General features: G+C 50.0%; 1 protein-coding gene across 1 annotated transcript in view; it reads right to left on the reverse strand.

The window, feature by feature from the left end:
* Gdpd5 (glycerophosphodiester phosphodiesterase domain containing 5) overlaps positions 1-20,831 on the reverse strand; it is an 84,514-nt gene that overhangs the window by 17,066 nt on the left and 46,617 nt on the right. The window contains exons 3-5 of the mRNA XM_013014198.1: positions 8,649-8,752; positions 4,226-4,319; positions 3,292-3,351 (exon numbers count right to left, since the gene is read on the reverse strand). Of these exons, the coding sequence (XP_012869652.1) occupies positions 3,292-3,351; positions 4,226-4,319; positions 8,649-8,752 (258 nt within the window). The remainder of the gene's footprint in view (positions 1-3,291; positions 3,352-4,225; positions 4,320-8,648; positions 8,753-20,831) is intronic.

Here is a 20,831-nt window from a genome sequence, read left to right on the forward strand (position 1 = left end):
TAAACAGAAAGCGAATCCCATGACAAAAAAGGCAAGGGATATGAAGAGACAGCTCAAAAATGCCAGTGACTCAGGACTGTGGACGACAGATACCAACTCAACATAAAGGAAATGCAGACAGAAAGCACAGTGTGGTACCACTTTCCACCCATTAGATTGGCAAAAACCAAGAAATAAGCCTGAAAATACCCTGTGGGCAAATTTTAAAATTAATTAATGTTTGTGTGCAGGTAATTGGGGCTTGAACTCAGGGCTTGGTGCTTTCCATTAGCTTTTTCACTCAAGGCTGGTACTGTACCACTTACACCATACCTCTACTTCAAGCTTTTTGTTGGATAATTGGAGATGGTGTTTCTCGAACTTGTCTACCTGGGCTAGCTTTAAACCTCGATCCTCAGAGCTCAGCTCCTGAGTAGCTTGGATTGCCGACATAAGCCACCAGCACCAGGCTCTGTCAAGGACTTCTTTTTTTGTCAGTTCTGGGGCCTGAACTCTGGGCCTGGGCGCTGTCCCTCAGCTCTTCAGCTCAAGGCCAGCGCTCTACCACTTGAGCCACACACAGCGCCACTTCTGGCTTTTTCTGCCTATGTGGTGCTGAGGCCTCATGTACACAAGGCAAGCACTCTACCACTGAGGCACCTTCCTAGCCCTGGCAAGGACTTTTTATAGGCATAAACCATACATTGTCCAGGGAGCATGGATTGTTAGCACTTGGCAGGGAAGGCATAAAAGTAAACTCAGGCAGGAAAGTCCATGAGGCTATTACCTCCAATTAATCATCAAAACACCAGAAGTGGCACTGTGACTCAAAGTGGCAGAGTGCTAGCCTTGAATGAAAAAGCTCAGGGACAGAGCCCATGCCCTCAGTTCAAGCCGCACAAATGACAAAAAAAAAAAAAGTAAACTCAGGAATTCTCTTCTGGGTCACTGCCAGACTGCCTTGCCCAAGGACAGAAAGGATTTTTGGGGGGCCACTAGCAGAGGACTAGCTAAACACTCATGGAATTAGAAAATATACAGGTCACGAACAAAGCCAAGGGACAGACACTAGGAAAAAGTGCTCTTAATATACTTAAAAAAGAGCTCCACACAGTTGGTGAAGGGGAAAGACAGAAAATCCAGTGGACTATGTATGTATGAAAAATAAAAAAGGAAATGTATATTTGGATATGCTTAAGTTGTCTCTGGAAAGGGCTGGGCATGGTGGCTCAGTTCCAGAAATGCAAAAACTCTGAATGTAAAGACAGGAGGATTGCAGTCTGAGGACAGCTTGGGCAATGTTAGCACAAAAATCTGTCTGAAAACTAAAAGCAAAAAGGAATGGAAGTGTGGCTCAAGTGGTAGAGCATTCGTCTAGCAAGCTTGAGGACCCAGGTTCATTCCCCAGTACCGTCAGTGCCTCTAGAAAGATAGAACAATTATCATTATATACTCTAGTGTCTTAAGTTTTGAACCATGTTAACATATTGCCTGGTCAAAAATGAATTAAAATGAAACAAGCAAATAAACCAAAGGAATAAGTTTTCCTTAGGATATTGGAATCCAATCCTGGAATCTTGGAAGCAGAATGCATACATAGAATTTCCTGCTGAGAAGTCCTTCTCTCCTGGCATGGCTGTCCCAGAGATGGGTCAGCTCTGCCCAAGAAGTCTTTTCTCTTGCTTAGATCTCATGGGAGGGCCAGGGGAACAGGAAGGCTGGCCTCCTTCCCCCTAGGAGGGAATACTGGTGAGGAAGACAGGATCTAACTCCTGGCATTGATCCACCACCTCCGGCTGGCTCAGTGGCTTCTAACAGCCTCTCTCTAGGATCAAACAGGTGTACCCTGACCTACTGAGATGCAGGCATGACTTCAGGAGGTGACCACAGCATGTGCCAGCCCATCATCTGTGCCAGCTGGTGCAGTCCTTTCAAGTGTCAGTTTTGCATCTGGGAAAAGAAAATGGCTCACAGGGGAGGCCATAAAAGCCTAGGATACTGTGATCAGTGGGAGCAAGGTGGATGGGAGCAGGAGTTACGTGTTGCTCTTCACCCCTGGAACACTTCAGTCACTTGGGTCAGGCCTAGCTCCCAACTCTGTGAATAACTGAACTGCTTCCATGATTCTTGGCTTCTTACTCCCCATGTCCAACCAAGCTCACCCTGTCCCTCTTCTTCTTCCTGTTCTATTTCCCTTCTCAGTTGGAAGTGAGGCCTTTGCCTTGGAGTCACTTGATCTATCTTTGGGTGTTTCTGGACACTTCTGCCCTTCCTACGTGCCCCCTGTGAGTAGGCTCTGGGAGAAGAGATAACCCAGCTCTCCTTCCATGGCCCACTGCTCCTGGGGCTCTGTCTCCATCAACCTTGTACCTTGCTGTACCCTGTTCCAGGAGAACCAGCATTAAATACTTACACTCAGCACCAAGTGTGTAAGACATGATGGTGAGTCTCTGGTCTCAAATATAAAGCCTGCCTGTGTTGGGCCCAGCCCTGAGTGGGACACTGGGGACAGCACAGTGGTCAATGGCAACCTAGCCCGTAAGGAACATCAAGATGGACTGGGTTGGGAAGGAGGAACCCAATGGACATCAGATAGCACAGATGCCTGGAGATATAGCAGGGCAGATCACAGGGGCTAGGTAGAAGCCCCTACCCATGAAAGAAAGTTGCCTACATAAGTGAGGAGTAACACCCAAGGGGCCAGAAGAATGAGTGATCAAGGGCAAAAGCAAAGGGCTAAAAGCAGAGAAAGACCGGGGGCTAAAGATGTCTGAGTCAACAGATGCTGAGGAGCCAGGAGACACTGGCAAGGCCAGATCAGGACCATGGGAGGATCTAGATCATCCTGGGAGCCATGGGAATTGGAGAGAAGGCTTTAAGAAAACAACAGTGCAGATAAGAGTCCACTGAAGAACAGAGAGAAAGTCAAGGGATAAAGCAGAGCCAGCCAACAGCCAGGGCTCCAATGGAAGCTGGGATTCATGCTGGTGAAGCACATAGCTCCAAGACTAGAACCTCCAACCCCACTCATACCAGGAGACAATAGGCATGTCACTCAACCTCTCTGTACCTCAGTTCTCCCACCTGCAAGTGTGTTGGTGACTGGGCCTACATCACAAGGCTATAATGAGGGTTGAGCGAATGCAGGCCGGGCTACAAAGACAGGGTCTGGCACACATCTAGTGTGCTCAGTGTGAGCTACTAGCACAGTTGATAGCCTGGATAAAAAGGAAGGATGCCTTGCACAGGGTCTTTCTCTGCCTCCTCCAGTTTCCCATCTCCTCCCCAGCTCCAGCTGAGCATCCTTCTTACCTTGTGCAGCCAGTGGAGGTTCATCTGCTGTCCCACAGCAATGTGACATAGTGCCAGGACCTGAGGAGGGCCAGAGGGGCAGTCAGGTTGTGGAATGGTGAGACCATGCCAGCTCCCAAGATACCACCCTGATCCATACTCCTGCCCTCAGCCTGCCCCAGGGCAGGCAGCAAGATTGCCATGTCCTGTCCAGCCAGCAGAGGCATGGCTTGGCTTCCTTTGAGATTAGTCTAGGCTCTTCCCCTGGGGTTTGTCACTTAAGAGGTCACTGAGTCCTAGTGCACTTGGATTACCCAACTTAATTCATGCAAGGTTTGGGAGTTTCAAGCCCTAGGATTCTGAAAAAGAATTGTCTGCAAGAAGCCCCCAGTCCAGAACGGCCTGAACATCAGTGAATAGAACAGAGGGACTGGGAAGCCCCAAAGCCCAGTTTCTGGAAGAGGATATCTGCTCTAAAAGCCAGGATGGTTTTATTGTTTGTTTGTTTGTTTTTGGGTCCAGTCATGGGGCCTGAACTCTGGGCCTGGGCGCTGTCCCTCAGCTCTTCAGCTCAAGGCTAGCACTCTACCACTTGAGCCACAGCGCCACTTCCGGCTTTTTTCTGTTTGCTTATGTGGTGCTGAGGAATCAAACCCAGGGCCTCAGGCATGCAAGGCAAGCGCTCTACCACTGAGCCACCTTCCCAGCCCCCAGGATGGTTTTACTGGGCTGGGAGGGAGGCTTCTTGGAGAGGCGGTTCAGAGACTGGCAAATTAGGATCTTCCACCTTGAAAGCCCCAGGACTCAGGCCCGAGAAGCAGCTGGAGGGGCTCTGGGCAGAACCAGCTTCAACATATAGACCAGTACAAGGCCCTCCATCAGTCAGGCACAGGCCAAGGCTTCCTTCCCTGGGGAACAGGGCTACCCTTCCACGCACCCCACCCCACCCCCATACCAGAAGGCCTGCAATGTACGTGAAGGCAGCAGATGTGGTCACGAGGATGGGCACAGACCAGTCACTCCAGTAACCCATGCGATTGTAAAGGTACCTGTGGGGGTAAAGGGACAAGGGTCAGACCTCCACTGGGCCTCTGCCTGGCCCAGGAGATTATCAGCTGGGCAGACCATAGGCTGGGCTTGGCAAGCAGGCCTTGCCCATCCCATAATAGCACCCAGTATTCCTCTCATCATCAGCCATGCCTGCTTCTTGGGGGACACTAGAAGACCAAGAAGCATGAAGAAAAAAAGAACAATTCACCAAGATTCTACTGTCACAAAGTAACCATTACCAAGACTGCTGGGTTTCCTTCCCATGGCCTATTCTGGATGTTTGTATGAACTGCAAAGCCAGGAGAGCTATCAGTACAGCTTCCTGGGAGGCATCCACCCAGGGCTCCAAACCATTCAGCCTCCTGCTGGAGAAGGCATCAGGCTTCACAGATTCAATGCCCTAGGTTGTGACATGCCTCAATTTAATGTTCAAATGTGAAAGTGTGGGGTCTTGGAATTGACCTGATCTTTTTTTGGGGGGAGGTGGGGCTAGTACTGAGGTTTAAACTCAGGGTCTCCAGTTCTTATTTGCCTTTTTTCAGAGCTGGTACTCTATCACTTGAGCCACACCTCCAAATCTGGGCTTTTTGTAGGAAATAAGAGTCTTGAAGACTTTTTTTTTTTTTTGCCCACGTTGGCTCTTTTTTTCTTTTTTGGTGGGGGTGGGAGGTGTCAGTCGTGGGTCTCGAATTCGGGGCCTGGGCACTATCCCTGAGCTAGCTCAAGGCTAGCCACTTGAACCACAGCGCCACTTCCAGTTTTCTGGTGGTTAATTGAAGATAAGTGTCTCATGGACATTCTTGCCCAGGCTGGCTTTGAACCATGATCCTCAGATCTCAGCCTCCTGAGTGGCTAGGATTAGAGGCGTGAGCCACCAGCACCTGGCTAACACCTGACTTCTGAGCCTTCCTCTCCTCATTCTATCATGGGAATAAGAATAAAAGCTGCAATTCCCAGGGTCTGCAGAGGACACAGGAGGTGAGGCACGTTCTAGGCACCCCACTAACACTGCTTCAACAAACGTTTACTGGTGTTGGTAAAAATGTTGAGGAAATGGGAGATTTTTTTAAAAAATAGACACGAGGTCTTCTATTGAATTCATGTACCATATATAGCCAACTGCCTATTCATGGCACTTCATCATTTCCAATGATTCACTATTATAAATTAACATAAAAGTGAAAAAATGTGTACATATCTTTTTGAAGTTCTGATACTTAGGGAAGATTCGTATAAATAGCATTGCAGGGGCAAAGGGAGTGAACTTAAAGTTCCTGGTGGATCCAGCTTAGCTGTTCTCCACATCTATCCTCCTCTTCTAACTAAGAAAATGGAGGATCAGAGGAGGCAGAAACTTTCTCCAGGGTCACTTGTGAATATGAGCCAATGCTAAGCCATTTCAGCCTGCTGCCAACTTGGGCCCTGGCAGAGGGCTGGGAGATGAACCCAGCAAAACCCCAGAGTCTGCCCCCTTCTCAGGGCCTCAGTCTCACAGACCAGGGGAAGACTGACCAGGGGAAGATCAATTAATACATATCTTCTTGCAGAGTTGGGGAAACTGAGGCTTGAAGAGGGATAGGACTTGGTAATTCACCTTGTGGCTTCACCAGCCCACTTGTCTTTCAAGTACAGCCACTAGGGGCAGTAATTGCCCAGATACCCCTGTACCCTTCTTTGTCCTCTGGAATCTTGCTCACATTCTCTTAGTGTATGAACTGACTCCAGAGGCCCTCAAGATCATGAAGGCTTGATCAGGCTCTCCTGAACTCCAATAGTAGGCCTCCAAGAAAGAGGCAGCAGGTGAAGGAGCTGCAGGTCTCAGGTAAGCCACCTCCCCAACAGGACAAATGTTCACCCTCTGTGAGGTCTCCTGGGGATAGGAAGCTCTCTTGAGAAGAGTGGGATGACATCATGAGCCATGAGTCATAGTTGGCCAGGCTCAAGTCCCCATCTCAGATCTGTTTGTATCTGGCCCTGTGATCTTTTTTTTTTTTTTTTTTTTTGTGGTCCGGTCGTGGGGCCTGAACTCTGGGCCTGGGCGCTGTCCCTCAGCTCTTCAGCTCAAGGCTAGCACTCTACCACTTGAGCCACAGCACCACTTCCGGCTTTTTTTCTTTTTGCTTATGTGGTGCTGGGGAATCGAACCCAGGGCCTCAGGCATGCAAGGCAAGCGCTCTACCACTGAGCCACCTTCCCAGCCTGGCCTTGTGATCTTATAAAGGCTCTTTAACCAACTCAGACTGCCCTGTGTATGTGTCCTTGGCAGTGACTGGTTGGATGGCCATACATGAGCCCTGTCCTTCTTTGGGCCTCTTTCCCATCTGTACGTGGTTTTCACTGTGATCTTCCAGTTCAGCTGAACTGTCCTGTCTGCCACTGGGGCCAGCAAGGAAGGTCCCCATTTACTCACAATGACACCTGCATTTTGGACACCGCAAAGATGAGTAATGATTTATAACATTTAATAAAGACCAGAGGCCACCTCTGGGAATTGGCTTAGAGCTCTGGTTCACCTTGTGTGGCTGTTGTGGGGCACGTCCTTTATTGTGCTAGTTAACTGCAGTGGCCAGGATACTCACAGAGCCCAGATCCATGTCCTATCAGAAGTGAGTCTGAGAGCCCTATGCACTTAATATCACACCCACCTTCCAGTAGTAAGCTCCACCTCCCAGAAAGCAGCCCTCACATCCAGAGGAGCTCTGAGCCCTTCCTGTCCATCAGGCCACCTTATCCTCAGAGCAGCCTTGGTGAAATTGAGTTACCCACTTGTGCTGAAGAGGAAAAAGCTGAGACAGTACCACAGGTTTGCTCTTGGTCATATGACTATATTTTTGTTTATTCATTGGCTTTTTATTTTTTTATTTTTTGGGTCCGGTCGTGGGGCCTGAACTCTGGGCCTGAGCACTGTCCCTCAGCTCTTCAGCTCAAGGCTAGCGCTCTACCACTTGAGCCACAGCACCACTTCTGGCTTTTTCCTTTTTGCTTATGTGGTGCTGAGGAATCGAACCCAGGGCCCCAGGCATACAAGGCAAGCGCTCTACCACTGAGCCACCTTCCCAGCCCCATGTTCATTGGTTTTTTGTTTTTTTGGGGGGGGTCCGGTTGTGGGCCTGGGCGCTGTCCCTCAGCTCTTCAGCTCAAGGCTAGCGCTCTACCACTTGAGCCAGGGCGCCACTTCCAGCTTTTTTTCTTTTTGCTTATGTGGTGCAGAGGAATCGAACCCAGGGCCTCAGGCATGCAAGGCAAGCGCTCTACCACTGAGCCACCTTCCCAGCCCCTGTTCATTGGCTTTTTAAAGCTAGGTTTTGCTCTGTAGCCCAGACTGGCCTCAAACTCATAATCTTCCTGCCTTAGCTTCCCTACAGGTGTGCATCCCTATACCAGCTTACCTAAAGTTCCAATACCAATATTTTTGTGTGTATATATGTATGTGCCTGTCCTAGGGTTTGAACTCAAGGCCTATCCACTGACCCTGAGCTAAAGTTTAGTACTCTATCACTGGAGCCACAGCTCCACTTCAGGTTTTTCTGGTAATTAATTGGAGATTAAGAGTCTTACAGACATTCTTGCCTAGGCTGGCTTTGAACTGTGATCCTGAGAGCTCAGCCTCTTGAGTAGGATTACAGGCATAAGCCACTGGTGCTCAGCTTCCACTATCAATTTGATAGGTAAATATGAGCCAATGGTGTTGTTGTTGTTGCTACTGGCAGTACTGTAGTACCTGAAGCTATTCAGGGCCTTGTGTTTTCATGGTCTGCCACTAGACCATGCCCTAGTCTACCACCTGACATTGTGATCAGCATTAATGGGGAGGGAGCAGGCCTGGTTCCCAAGCCAAATTGCTCCCAACTGACTGTGTGATTTTAAGCCTGCTTCTAAATTTGCCAAGGAAGGGGTTCCCACTAGAAAGAACCTGGGGTCTCCTACTTTCTCTCATGTCCTTTATTTATTTAACAAAAGGCCAGCAAGGAGGCAGAAACAAGAGACTTTCTCAGAGACTTTCCTGCCCAGGCTGGCTTCGAACCTAGATTCTCATATCTCAGCCTCCTGAGGCGTGAGCCTCCCTTCACATCTCTGTAGACCTGTCATGTAGGCTGTTACCCACACAAATTTGCCACCTCTAGGAAACCTTCTCAAAGTTCCAGAGGGGATGACTTCAGGCTCTGGTCTCTCTCTTTTTCTGCCCTGCCAGCCTGTGATGTCTAAAACCCTGCAAGTGGGCAGGATACAGACTCAAGGTCACACAGGGCCTGAGGTCGTACGGAGCCCTGAGGACCACCCTGGGAGAGAGGCCCAAACTGGAGTCCCCAGGTCCCTACTCCACTCACCAGTTGAATTCGTCGTAGTCATTGTGGACTTCCCACCAGAAGTAAAGCCAGGTGAGTGTGAGGCCAAAGGTGAAGGTGAGCAGCAGGAACCAGAGGCGCTCCCACTGGAAGGCAAAGGAGAAGGATAGGAGTCAGTGGGGGCCCAGAGCTGTTCTTTGGGGTTCCTCCCTTCATGCCCTCACCTACCTCTCTTCCTCCCACTTTGTGGCCACATCTGCCAGGTAGCGTTAATGCACCCTTGGCTCTGGTATGAAACTGAGGTTCAGAGAGGAGAGGTGATCTGTCCAACATCACAGAGCCCAAAGTCATAAACACAGCTGTGCTCTAACTGCAGCCTGAGGCCTTTCCAGTATGTGTTATCCTCCTGTTCTGATGATGGCCTCCCTAGGACTGATGATGACCCCTAGAAATAAAGGCCGTTGGCAGCAACCTGTAGCCTCTGAAGTCACATCCCTCACTTGCTCTGCCCTTATACATGTTCCTAAATAGGTTTTTTCCCTACTTCTACTCCATGCTACTGGTAAAAACATTGAAGCCCTGAGAGGCCAAGTGATTTGTCCAAATCACATAGCAAGTTGGTGGGGGCCAGTACCCTAACCTCTAGACTGGAACAAATGTACCTCTTCCATAGGCACTGGTACTTCAAGGCCACGTCAGGTTGTCCCTTTGTCTCCAGCCAGGATAAGAGTAAGGGGACACAGAATCTGTCACCACAGCGTCCGGAGGCCATGGCTCAGAGGTCCACAGGTGTTTCCTTCTGCTGGAGCCCTCTGGTCTCCCCTCCCCCCTTTTATCCTTCTGTTCCTTATCTGGGAAGCACAACAAGCCCAGATATCCTGTTCTGGGACTCTGCTGCAGCCATCAGAGTCAATCAGCAGCCTTGAGGGGAAGCAGGGTGAGAACTCAGACTAGTCTCCTCTGGGGGACAGAACTGTGGAAGTCTTATCTATCATGCTACGTGTGGACCCCTCATCTCCCAAACTTCATTAGCTAACTAGTTCCTTCATTCCCTTCAGACATGTTCCTCTAACATTGCCATTTCCTTTGGAGTCAGCTCCAAATATCACCTCTTCTGGGAAGCCCTTCTGTCTCGCCCCATACCATTGTGCCCCCTCTGTGCTCCACAGCATAGTGTTCCTCAGTCTTTACATCTGAACTCAGTACCCTGACCTGGGTACTGACCCTGACAGGGTCCCAAAAAGACTGGAACTGAGTCTGCCTTTACCCCATTAATTTTGGTGATTGAGAGAGAGAAGGAGACTGCAGGAAGGGGAAAAAAATTTCCCTGGCTACTCAGAACACCTCCAGCCATTCTGCCTAGAGATACCTCAGTGAAGGGGTTAAATTCAGCATTTGGAACCAGACTGCCTGGGAACTTCACATTCCTATCCACTACTGACAAGCTGTGTAACTTCAGGCAGGTCACTTAACCCCTCCGTGCTTGTGAAAAGAATACTGTCAAAGCACCTGCCTCATGTGATGTGAGATGTGAGAATTAAGTGATAGAGTACAATTTGAATGCTCAGAACAAGTGCATGGCAAGTAGCCAGCAAGTCTGCCTCCCTCTAGTGTGCCAGAGAGGCCGTCAATCCTGAGGACTGGCTACTGAGCATACAGACATCCCTCCCGCCCTAGTGACTCAATTAAGTTGGTGACCCATGTTTGGGTGAGCAGCTGTCACCACTCATGGTCATGTGCAGAGCCAGGCTGCTTTGCTTAACCCACTGTATAAATAAACAGAGATGCAAAGATGACAGTCCTCCAAAACCAAATCTGGCCAGCAGGGTTGGCGGTGGGAATGGCTCCTCTGACAGAGGTCCTTTGTATCTGCTCCACCTGGACACAGCCTGGCACAGAACCTAGCTCTGAGTATAGCAAGCACAGCACTGCTCAGGAATGGAGAAGCCCTGGTTAAGCACAGAACAGGCCTGGAGGAGCCAGACTCTAGAAGCCACAGGCAGATAGCTGAGGCTGTGAGAGAGCAAAGCAGGTTATACTTAGTCCTACTTCCTGAAGCCAGGCTGTGGGGCTTGCCTGCACTGCCATGTCAGCACCAGTGTCTTCTCTCTACACACCTTGGCTGGTCTAGAACCCTAAGTCCTTCTGAGACTCTCTAGTTGCCTGCCTTTCTCCCTCCCTCCACTACCCCCCCTCTCTCTGTCTCTCTTTTTTTCTCTCTCTCCCTCCTTCCCTTCCTTCCCCTGTTTATTTATCCTCAGGGCTAAAGCATTATCCCTGAGCTTTTTTGTTCAAGGCTAGCACTCTACCACTTGAGTCACAGCTCCACTTCCAGGTTTTTGGTGCTTAATTGGAGGTAAAAGTCTCAGGGATTTTATTGTCTCAACTAGCTTTGGATTGTAATCCTCAGATCTCAGCCTCCTGAGTAACTAGGATTATAGCATGAGCCACTGGTGCCTGGAGCTTCAAATTCTTATTTGTGCCTAACAGCTCCCATTTCCTGTAGACTCTAGCAGTCAGGTCCCAGACTAGATTTCATATCTGGGTCTCCCACCCAATGGGCCATGTGCCCTCGAATCATTCCTTTGCAGACCCCAAGCCCGGTTCAATCTCGTCCTCAATGCACTGAATTTCCAGCAGTTTCCAACAGGTCCTCAAACCCACTACTGGCAGACCCTCCTTGCTGCAGGGGCACCTCCTACTGTGCCATAAGCTCTGTCTTCCCAGAGCTCCTACCACCTGTGCACCCCCTCAATTCTAGCACAGGGCCTGTGAGTGTACAACTGTCTCTGGGTGTGTGTCTCCTTGCTATACATTAAGAGCTGGATGGCTTTATAGTCCCAGGAGGCAGAGGAACTCAAGAAAGATTTGATAAGGGACTGGCAGGTGAAGGAGCACCTTTCTCTTACTGTGGGCTTGAGAATGGCCACCCAGGAGAGGTTTCACTGGGCATCCTACCTCACTCTCAGAGAAGTGCTTAGTCAGTGGGGAAAGGTGGAGCCTGTCCCAGGCAAGTAGCCTGGAGGCCAAGAGGGAAGAGCACTTGCTACAGGTGCTCAAAGGCATACTGGGGCAAGATGTAATTAAGACCTAAGATAATGCTGACAGGTAACCAGAAAGACCTGTGGCTGTAGTGTCACAGGTGTCAGTATCTATGGCAATCAGGGATCCTACATCCCATAGTCCACTGTCCTCACTTGGCCAGATCCTTACAGCGAGGCATAGGACAGGGTAAAAATGAAGAACTGCACCCTGGGAACTGGCCAAATAGACAGGCTGGAGCTAGTGGGTGCATGAGGAACCCAGGAATGGCAGGGAAGGGACAGAGCCTAAACAACAAGGAGCTAGGAATCACCACTTCAAAACTGGGGTAAGCCTGGGGCTGAGGAACCTTGAGATTCAAGTCCGTTAGAGGCCACTAGGGCCTGGCAGGCTGCTGATGGTTATGAATTAGGGAAGGGAGGGAAGCAGTGGGTTCAAGCCAAGAACAATGGAAGGAAAAGATGAATGGCAGGGGCTGGAAGGGAGGTGGGGGAGGGGAGGTCAGAGAGCTGGAGGAAGTGGCCTGCGGGGCAGCTCCACTGAGAAAGATGATTTTTGAAATAGTACTAATGGCCCTTGACAGGGTACATTACAGACGAAGAACAAAAACAACCACCCCTGTGCCTGCTCTGCCTATTAACAAGCCAGTCTGTAATGTGCATCAGATCCAGATGTGCATCAGAGTCACTACTGCCATACCAGAGACAATGGTTCTGCAGCCTTCCCTGTGTCTGTCACTCTGCACAACACCAGGGAGTCATTATGTAGGGGTATCTACCATCATTCCCGGTGTTTTAAAGGACATTATACACTTAGTGGGCTCTGTAGCACACTAAGATACATCATGGTCACCACAAATGTTCAGATATGTGACGACTATTATCTGGTAATCAGCAGTCAAGTGACAGAAAAGATGCTGTTTGCTTATTTTATTTATTTTGTGCTAGTACTAGGGCTTGAACTCAGAGTCTGGGCACTGACCCTTAGCTTTTTCACTCAGGCTGGTGCTCTACCATTTGAGCCACAGCTCTACTTCCAGCTATTTGGTGGTTAATTGGAGATGAGAGTGTCAGGGAACCAGGCACCAGTGGCTCATGCATGTAATCCTAACTACTCAGGAGGCTGAGATCTGGGGATCACGGTTCAAAGCCAGCCTGGACAGGAAAGTCCATGAGACTCTTATCTCCAATTAACCACCAGAAAACCGGAAGTGGTGCTGTGGTTCAAGTGGTAGAGTGCTTGCCTTGTGCTGAAGAGCTCAAGGAACAATACCCAGGCCCAGAGTTCAAGCCCCACAACTGACAAAAAAAAAAAGAGTCTCAGGGATTTTCCTAACTGTGCTGGCTTCAAACTACCATACTCAGAGCTCAGCTTCCTGAGTAGTTAGGATTACAGGTGTAAGACACCAGTGCCTAGCTTGCTTATTTTACAAAAGCAAAATGTAGGGGAAGTGGACATCAGAGAGTCATCAAGCAGAGGAGTGGGGAAGCCAGGAATCCTGAGCAGAGATGGCTCTGAATTGCTCCCCTCAAACTTGTCTTTGTTCTCTGGGACCTTGTACAGCCAGCCCAGGCCCATCTTGAATCCACCTATTTGTCATTTGGGGAACTGCCCCAGTCCTAATTTCTTGTTCCTCCAAGAAGCCTCTGTATCTCTCCAGCCTCCAAAGACCTCTCACCCCTGAGCAACCTGCACTGATTCTTGGTATCCAGAAACTTGGCTCTCAACCACACCCTCAGCCATAGAGACAGAAAGGGCAAGGTTTCTAATGGCTGACTTCCACTCAGGAAACTTATTTACCTTCTCAGCCTTGGGTTCCTACCTTGGAGAGATTAATCAAATGAGCAGATACACTTCCAGTGGCACACAGCAGGTACTTAATAAGGGAGAGTTCACTGGGCTATGATCTTCAGGGAAGGGATGCTCTGAGGTTATCCATGGATCCCCTGGGCCCAAATGATGCTGTGGCACAAGGTAGCACCGAGATATGGTATGAGGAAGGGATAGGTGTGAGTCTGTGTGGCACAGGGACACTTCAGGACCAAGATCATCATTGAAGCCCCAGACTTATCCTCAGGCTCATACTCAGAGCCTATCCCATGCAATTCTAGTTCATGCAAACCTCCTTCCTTCATAGCCCCAGCAGCCACCAAGGAGCAGGGCAGAGGCTGCACAGAGCTGGGCTGAGGAAGCAGCCCCTTCTTTCATGTGCCTGGCAGTTCTTGAGCTCAGCCAGCAGCAGCAGGCTGCATAAGGCTGGTTTGGAGAGGATCCTGGCTGTGGCTAGCTAGGATGCTACTTCCTTGCTCCCAAAGGATAGAGGCTGAGGGCTGGCACTTATGATGGAGGATCCCAGAGGCCCCAGCCCCAGAGTCTGTGGGCGTTCAGCTGTGCAACCTCTGCTTCAGCTACTGCTACTCTTGCCCTAGTCTTTCATCCTAATCTGACCCACAGAGGACCAATTTCACTGAGTGCTGCTGTTCCATCTCCCGTTTCCTGCTGACAGCCACATCCTCTCCTCGCCCTCCATGCCTCTGCCTTGTCCCTCCCCCTCCAGAGCCCTCTGCACTCAAGAAGAACATGCATACACAAAGGGCTTATTAGCAGCTGGGCTCAGACAGTCCCAGAGCAAGACTACAGTCCAAACCCCAACCCGACAGGAAGTGTGGGCACCACGCTGGGGTGAGACAGTCCTGCTACTTCTGGCCGCCACTCACCACCTGGCTCCTCTTTAGCCTCTGGATACTTACGGCTGCCAGCCACTGATGGCAACCTGCAGGGTGTGGAGCATGTGCTCCAGCTCCCCCAAGAGAACTTGGAGTCTGAACTCTGTGGTCTGCTCAGGGCCTGGCAGGAGCTGCCAGCCCCACCCTGACAACATCAGAGACAGAATCACAGACACTAGAGTGAGAGCTGTTCTACTTAGCTCCTGTCTCCTGCCTGTCCCCCAGGCCAGACGCTGCCTCCCTCTGCAGACCTGGGGAGAGCCAGGAGCCCAGCCCCCTCTGGCTTCAGGATATCCAGAAAGGGCCTCTTGAAGGGTGGCCTGGTCCTCTTTATTCAGAACTCAAACCCCAAGCCTGACAGGGGAAGGAGGGTTTGAATCCCAGGTGGAACTGCTGAATGACCTCCAGGAAGACACCCATCCTCTCTGAGCCCCATCTTCCAGCTCTTGAAATGGGAGCAGTGGTTTGGCCTGCTGCACAGAGCACTGGAGAGATCACTCACAGGCACAGTGTGTGGCACTGGCCAGGCAGAAAGCCGTTTCCTTCCTTCTGCTCCCAAAAGAGCTGAAATCTTCCCCACAGCTGCTTTTTCAAATACTGCACATAACAAAGCTAGCCAAAAAGGCAAGCAATACGGGGGGTCAAAGGGCCAGGGAGGGGGGGGCCGTAATACAGAGCTAAGCTTTAATTCAGGCCCTTCTACCCACTGACTATATGGCTGTGGGCCAGGCACTCAGCGCCTCAAACCTTAGCTTCCTCCACTGTTCACAGGGATGACATCATCACCACCTCACAGGAGGGCTGCCAGGCCCCAACGCGATTACAGATGTTAAGCTGTAAGTCGCCAGATCCACCATTGGTCCTATAATTATCATTTGCGTCTGACAGCCCTTTAATTATGTGAAGACAGTGATCAAGTCTTCTCCCTCCCCCTGCTCTGTACCAAGTCCTTCTCTGATTGCTGAGGACAGCAAGCCTGATCACCTGCCCCCAGTCCAGGGTGGGTGCCAGGGGCCACCAGACACAAGAGGCCAGGCCTGGCTCTGCAGGCTGTGGCCCCAGGAGCTGAAACTGGGGGTGAGGGTGGGACTGGGAAAAGGATCTTGGCACGCAGCTTCTCAATCCCCCTCACAGGCTGCAGCCTGAGCTGCAGAAGACAGAGCCCTGTGTGAGTTCTTCATAGCACAATGAGGTGTGGTACTCTATCTCTTCCTCCCCATAGTTAGGCAAAACAAGTGATAGAATCTGAGAAGCCTGAGGCCCAGACAGGGGAAGAGACTGACCCAACAGCACAAAAGGCAAACATAATGAGTGCAGCCAGAATTCACACTCAGGTCTGGGTGACTTTAAGGCTCCCAACTGTCTCAAAGCAACAAGGACATGTAATTATCCTTGTCTGGCCACAGAGGAAACAGGATCCGTGGGTTAGGGCCTTGTGCAGGGTCACCCTGCAAATCACAGGTGATGCTAGTGGGGGACCATGGAATTTCAGAGTAAGACAAGATTTCAGAGGATTTCATCATCTGGTCTTCTCTAAAAGTCGATGCAGAAACTGAGATCTAAAGTAGGCGAATGCCTGGAAAACATGGACATTCACTGAATAGTCCATCAGTCAACCAGTGCAGAACAATGAAGAGCTCCACAGATGGTCCTGGGACACTTGGAATCCCCACTCGGGGATAGATGCAAGTGGATCCCTACCTCTTACCCCACACTAAGTCAGATTCCAGCATTGCCCTGCCACTCCTGGCTCCTGTTCTCTTCCAGTCCTTCCTCACACATGTGCCCTTTGCTTTCCGGGCCTACTCTGCTGGGCCTGGCTACTTGCAGATCATCCTGAGCAACTCACAACAGTGACTGTACAGCAAAGATGTAAGTCCATTTCTGGGGATAAGTGGAGTGGGGCAAACAAAGGATGCTTAGAAGTATGGAGGCCAGAGTCTTTCAACACCACCTGATATGGGAGGAGGGATGGTATGTAGGGCTTCCTGGAAGAGGAGATATACCTAAAATATAGCTGGAAGCAGAGTGCTTGCTGGGTTTATAAGGCTGGGGAGCCTTCATCCAGGCAGGGAGAGGGCTAAAGATACAAAGCCACAGAGAAGGACAGATTTTGCTTGAGGAACTAGTTTATTATGGTCTTACAAAAACTCTCCCTACATAAAGTAATAACCTTTATATAGCTAGTATTTTTCTTAGTCATTTAACTTGATTTTGTTGATCATGCTTTTCATATAAAGATTTAAATTTTCAGCTGCTCTCAGTGGCTTAGTCCTGTAATCCCACTACTCATTAGCAGAAATCAGGCGGTCAATGTTTCAAGCAAAAAGTTCTTGAGAACCACATCTCAACCAATAGTGAGATATGGTAGCACATGCTATTCATCCCAGCTATGGAGTAAGCGGGGATGGAGGATCACAGTGCCAAGCCAGCCTGAGCATAAAACTTTAAGAGAACCTGTTTCAATAGGAAAAACTGTGCCTAGTATTAGGCACCTGTCATCCCAATTTTGGCAGGAAGCATACATAGATGGATCATGGTCTGAGTGAAAAGGAGGATCCTATCTTAAAAAATGACCAGAGCGGGCTGGGAAAGTGGCTCAGTGGTACAGCGCTTGCCTTGTATGCCTGAGGCCCTGGGTTTGATTCCTCAGCACCACATAAGCAAAAAAAAAAAAAAAAAGACCAGAGCAAGGGCTGGGAAAGTGGCTTGGTGGTAGAGTGTCTGCCTCACATGCATGAGGCCTTGGGTTCGATTCCTCAGCATCATAAAAGCAGAAAAAGCCAGAAGGGGTGCTGTGACTCAAGTGGCAGAGCACTAGCCTTGAGCTGAAGAGCAGGCCCAGAGTTCAGGACCCACAACAGACCAAAAAAAAAAAGACCAGAGCAAAAAGTGCTGGAGGTGTGGCTTAAGTGACAAAACACCTTCCTGGCAAGCTTGGAACTCAGAGTCAAATTCAGTACCACCAAAGTGGGGAGGAGAATTCATTCTTATGTCAGGTCTAGTCATTTTTTCCTTCATTGGTTTTGCCTTTGGTGTTGTGTTATGGTGGCCTAGATAAGACACTTGGTCATACTTTTTTTCACTGCGAGTTCTTGGGCTCATAGTTTACCTTTAACCCTGTATCCTGCTGCTGTCACTGGCATCCAAAGAGGGTTTGAAAACCCTGTCTCTAAGGCACAGAGATTCAAGTTTCTTTCACTGGATATCATTCCAAGCTGTTTCGATTTTTCTCAACAAACATGTGCTTTCTAAGTAAAAAAATGTATAAAAGCAGAACAAAATACGTTTTAATCCATCTGGAATTTATTTCAGTGTGAGGTAAGAGTCAGGATCTAATTTTTCTTTGGTCACACGGATGCTTCTGCTGTCCCCACACCATGATGACACGCACAAGAATGGCTTCCTCAGTTGACCACCCATCAAGACCTCAGATGTCTGCAGCTTTGCTTCTAGTGGTTGTCCAGCCCTAGGCAGCCCTTCCTCTGTGTGCTGCCTCTGCCCAGCATGGATTCTTGCTCAGCTGAGCAGCCTCCAATGCCTTCCCTGTGGTCCCAACTCTGCTTTAGGGTTTCGGAGCCCAACTATGTCCTTGACCTGGGAGGGAGAAAATGAAGGAAGTCTGCCTACTTGCCAACCCCATCTCAACACCTGATCCTCTATACATCAGCCTGTTCCCCACTCACTAAGTTCCAACGGGGACATTTGATGCACAGTACAGGCCTAGGAAATGTGGGCAAGGAAGGGTGCAGGAGCACCTGGGAGGGAGAGATGGGCAGGCCCTGGCAGGATTACCCTGGCTCTGACCTGAGAGATTTGGGGGAGAAGGCAGTCCAGGCAGGATTGAGAGAGATGGCAGCATTAGAGCAGAGGCGGGAAAGGGATTATTAGAATCTCTATCCCAGCCAGCTCCTGGCAGCCTAAGAGGCTGGATTTATTTCTCAGGGCTACAGACTACTGGGCAATTAGGCCTCTGTCTGCCCTTGGGATGCACTCAGAGCCACTCATTAGGTAGGAGGGTGGGATCAGACTCAGTCTGCGGTTCCTGGTCTCTCTGCCCACCTCTTGGACATGACATAGCTGGGGGGTCTCTTAGGAAGGAAGGACTATTTCAGGCTCTTCAGGCCCTGCCCTAACCCTAGGGTGGAGGCTGCAGAGCCTCCAACAGACATGCACATCCCCAAATGGATGTTCAAAAGAATTCCCAGATAGCTTTTTCTCACATGCGCATACCAGGTGCTATCAGTGCCCTTCTGAGAAGAGCTGGGTGGGCCACAGGACTCTCGAGGACAGTGTGGCTTCACTGCAGCCACAAATCCTCTGCCCCCTTCTCTGCCACAGACCCAGCTCTGAAGGTCTCCCCTTCCTTTCTGGAGGTCAGAGGACCATCTGTGAAATGCTGCAAAAACTGCTGATGCCCATCTCAGAAGAGAGAAAATGAAGCCCAGAGGTTCCTCCTTACCCCCACTGCCCCTGAGTCCCATTTCCCATCGCATTCAGGAAGGGAACACCATCCTTCACAAGTTTCTTGTACACAAGAGGCTCTCTGCCTCCACTGAACCAGCAAGCTGAGGCCCAGAGAGTCTGGGCCTTGTTCAAAGTCCTAGTCAGTCTCAGGTCAACACTAGACAGAGTTCAGGCTGGAGCTTTTTGTTTAGCAGTGCCTAACTGCATATAGCTGAATCTAGTCACACCCCAAAGCCTTTCTCAAAGAGGCTTCACTACTACCACCACTATCACCACCAATTCCTCAGTAGGTCTACTTTTCCCTGCCCTATGTCCTGATGGGCACAAACCTACCTATTGACAGGACAATAAGTAAGGGACTTTCCCCTGTCCCCTTTTGTCCTCCTGCAGAGTCCAATCCCAACCAATCCTGGATGGCCTTGGAGGTCGAATGGGCTGAGTCAGTGCTTCACCTCCCAACTACAGCTAAGGGTCTAGAAGTTAGAGCAAAAAAGCAGCTGTACCCACCCACACATGTATGGTTGCCTTCTTTCAGAGCCCCAGTACCCAAGAGTAATCATGCAGTCAGCAAATGTCAGGCACCCCCTAACCAGATTCCTTATTCACCATTCCTGGGACTCACTCAGTAAACCTTGCCAAACTTGAGCCAGGCTCAGAGTGTGCAGACACAAGCTATTCCATAACAACACAGACAACTCTAGAAGGAGGCACAAAAAAAAATCACAATCCTCAAGCTGGCCCAAGATGCTGCAACAGCTGGGGGAGAGGGGAAGGTTGCTGAGGGGCAGGAAGATGGGACCAGAGGAGAGCTGGCTTGTTATTGTTAGGGGTGTGGACATTTGCTATGAGTGAAAAACAGGACATAGAAGGAGCACTGCAGGCAGAGGGACAGTGGAGCAAAGGCAGGGAACCCCGCAGGGAATGGGGAGAAGCATGACAAGGCCCGGGCAGCCAAGCGTGCAGGGCAGAGGAGGTGGGGACAGACTTCCCTCCAGCAGGCATCTCCCTGCCACGGCAGGAGGGGCTCCCATTAGATCCCATCACAGAAGACAGGCAGCCGGGATCAAGACAGTTGACCTTGTCCTCCCCACTCCCCTGTGCTGCTCTGAGCACAGCATGGTTGGCACAGCACAGTCTCACCCTCTCTGGAGATGGCTTCTATTCAGGCTGAAAACCATGGGATGATGGAGTCATCATGAGCATCCCTTCTCTCGGGCTCCACCTAGCCAAAGTGTGATTACACACATTGTAGATGTCTCTGAATTCCTCCTCTCTTGCTTATATCCCTAAGTATCCCCATCCTTGAGGCCTTGGCCTCTCTCTTCTGGCTGCCTGATCCTCCTTACCTCTACTCCAAGATTCTCAGAGCATGCTCCATGATGTAACCCACATCAATCTGATGCTGGCTCTCCCTGGTAGGCCCTGGCAGGTGTCTAGCACTACCACAAGGATCAGCTCCTCCCTCTCCCCACTACACCCCCCACCACAACTTTTCCTTCCTGGACACATACGGCTCAATTACTTTCTGTTCCCTAATATAAGATACTGAAATACACAGGTGGACTGCTCTTAACACTCCTCACCCAGAGGATATGGGGCTAACTCTCAGCTTTCCCTGGGCTTGGAAATGATCACCCAGGGTGGTCTGGGTGTGTCAGTGCATGTCTGTTCCTCCACCAGCCTGGGAGGGAAGAACCAGATCTAATATATATGTGATCTCAGAGAAGATACCAAGAAGTGTTTGTTAATTGAATAAATAACCAGTGCATCTCAGACAAGACCACTGGATATGGAAGCAGGAGAGTAAGAGGGGGACAGCAGGCTGTGGGTATGAGCAGTGTGGGCAGAGCAAAAGCTGTGCCTTTGGCCCTTTGATTTGAATAAACAAATGTCTCTTCTTGGAGCCCCATCTGTAAGATGGAGGGGATCAATTAAAATCATAACAGCCTTCAACAAAAAGGCAAGCGGAACAGCTGACTACCATAATCTG

This window comes from Dipodomys ordii, unplaced genomic scaffold (genome assembly GCF_000151885.1).
Source record: "Dipodomys ordii isolate 6190 unplaced genomic scaffold, Dord_2.0 Scaffold22, whole genome shotgun sequence".
NCBI lineage: Eukaryota > Metazoa > Chordata > Mammalia > Rodentia > Heteromyidae > Dipodomys > Dipodomys ordii.